The following is a 2511-nucleotide window of genomic DNA, read 5'->3' as shown; positions in this document are numbered from 1 at the left end:
TCTTATTAATGGCTTATAGCTGATCCATAAAGAATTAATTAACTATTAATTGAGCTATTAGCTACTGCTCACACACCCTTTATATGGAGAGCCTTATGAGAAGCTGGAGCCGTCATTTGAAACGTCTCTGCTCCCCTGGCCACGGTGCAGTCTGCCGGGGAACCCTGAAGTTGGCTCGGTAATAAGCAGAATAAGGCGGTCTGCCGGAGCTCAGTCCGTGGGAGGGGTCTGCCAAACCTTCCCCTCTAATTGACCAGGGAGCAGAAGCAGCCGGGGATGCGAGCAGCCACAGACGGGGAGAGAGGTACTCCGCAAACCGCGTTTTGTTGCTTAATAAGCGATTATTGAAACACAAGAGATGGAATTAGATTTATTAGCGTGTCGCATGGTTACTAAGTGTTTTCTCGAGAGCTTGCAGAAGCCAGAAAAGACAAAAGATAAAGTGTTGTTGAGCAGTATAAATGGCATTATGGTATTGAATATTTTCATGTAAGACTTGCTTAGCTGTACTTTGAAATGCTTGCGGTGCACCCGAGAGAGACAGAGATGTAGATTTTGCTTGAGCAAATACTTCAGGCACAGATGTAAAGTGGCTTGCAGCGACAAAGCATGGAGAATAAATTAAAGTCATTTCAGGTTTAAACATCTTCTTGTTTGCTCTCTTTTTTTTTGTTGCACGTTTTGCTGACAGATCAGGAAACCCAGCCCGCGTTCAAATGGCTGATCTCGAACTGTTTTACTTTGATCAACCCGATCCGAGAGACACCTCCCTGGTTTTAAATAAGCAAAGTGTCGACGCGATCAGCTGCAGCAGCGGCGGCGGAAAGTCACTTCATCCCTGCGGGGGAGAGGGCTCAGCACCTTGGACAGAGACCCGAAGAGCCGCGCGTCCGGAGGAGGAAACGGAAACATCCTTCACCTGCAAGCACAAAGATGATGAAGAGGATGATGATGTGCAGCTGATAGGGACAAGCCCACAAACCTGCAGACTCAGCCAGAGCTCCTCAAGTGAACTGTACGAGGATGAGGAGGTGGCGGTGGAGGAGGAGGAGGAGGAGGACATCCCGGAACTTTACTTGCTGTCCGACGACGACCTCTCCTCTGACGGCTCGGGGAAGTCGGTGGATTACGGCTTCATCATCGCCGTGACATGCCTGGTGACCGGCATCTCGTTGGTCGCCATATCCTACACGGTCCCCAGGGACGTCCGGGTGAACCCTGACAGCGTGTCCGCCCGGGAGATGGAGCGGCTGGAGAGGGAGAAAGCCAGGGTGGGGGCCCATCTGGACCGGTGTGTCATAGCGGGACTGTGCCTGCTCACCCTCGGGGGCGTGCTGCTCTCCACCCTCCTCATGATCTCCATGTGGAAGGGGGAGATGATGAGGAGGAAAGCCTTTGCATATTCCAAACACGCAGCAAAGTTGTACGGCTCCATCAATTTGAGAGCAGGCTCCAGCCCGACTCGGGAATCCTGCTCACATTTGTCAGTGGCTGATGAGGATTTAGAGGTGCTCAGCTGAATTCATGGACAGGACAAGCGGAAAAGACTCAGAAAAGTGCTGTGGAAATCCAACCAGAGCTGTCCTATAATCGGGGTTTAATGCCTTTTTATTTCTAACAGCTGAGGCTACATTTTTGGTTCATATGGACATTTTTTTAAAGGATATGTTCACATTTTTTCAAGTCTGTCTTAATACAGTACTCACAGGCCTGTATGTACATTTGAATGGTTTTTGTTTGCTGTAACCGCTCCTTCTGTCCATACTGGCCCTGAAGAGATCCATTCCTGATCCAACCCCAATGTAAGTGGTTGGGGACAAAATCCACAGCGAAACTGCAGTTTAAAGTTCAGCTGAAGCTAATATGAAGGACAAAAACAGGCCAAGGGGCTGCGTTGGTGGGGGCGTGTTGCTTCAGCTGAGACAATGAAATATAATCCAGGAAGTCCAGACTGAGGAACAGATCCATGAGTCTGAAGGCTTATCAGGTTTATAGTACTCTGAGACAGGATTTTATCCTGCGTTGTCAGACTGGCCTCATTTAAATGAATGAGTAGGCTGTGTTTCTTCATGCAGAGCTGAAGCCGGTCTGAACGCGGCCTTAGTCATGTCAAGTGGGTATCTGTAAAGTTACGGTCTTTTGAGTACAGACCTCCCTCTTTGTGTTATTATCCGTCCACCACAGCTCAGCGAGGAAATGCAGTCTGGGAAAACACAAGGAGGGAATTTTGTATTAAAAATACTGTAATTTTAGAAGACGTCTACTTGATTTGATCAACTCTGAAAGCCTCATAACTTCACAATTACAGCAACCAGTAACTAAGTACATGTTAGTGGTGTATTAAGATTTCAACCTCTACGTTAATTCAGAAATAGGTCATACATGATTAATGTAAAAGGTAAAACATGAAATATGGTTTCCTGAAATATATATTTTGTTTACATTGGTGGATGGTTTTTCTGCCTTATGATGATCTCTGACCCACCTTTTTGTTTGCTTTTAATGATGCAG

At 47.1% G+C, this 2511-nt stretch overlaps 1 protein-coding gene across 1 annotated transcript; it reads left to right on the top strand.

The window, feature by feature from the left end:
* The first annotated feature begins 716 nt into the window (after positions 1-716).
* Positions 717-1520, top strand: LOC139299449 (transmembrane protein 74). The gene has a single exon (XM_070922352.1). It carries the CDS (start codon positions 717-719, stop codon positions 1518-1520), a length of 804 nt encoding a protein of 267 aa, XP_070778453.1.
* The last annotated feature ends 991 nt before the right edge of the window (positions 1521-2511 follow it).

This window comes from Enoplosus armatus, chromosome 16, assembly GCF_043641665.1.
Source record: "Enoplosus armatus isolate fEnoArm2 chromosome 16, fEnoArm2.hap1, whole genome shotgun sequence".
Taxonomy (NCBI): Eukaryota; Metazoa; Chordata; class Actinopteri; order Centrarchiformes; family Enoplosidae; genus Enoplosus; species Enoplosus armatus.
The sequence above is the reverse complement of the archived record's forward strand: the minus strand, read 5'-3'. Positions and strand labels throughout refer to the sequence as shown.

Bases quoted from the DNA above. Each gene is read 5' to 3' on its own strand.
- LOC139299449 (XM_070922352.1), top strand. From the start codon at position 717: ATGGCTGATCTCGAACTGTTTTACTTTGATCAACCCGATCCGAGAGAC.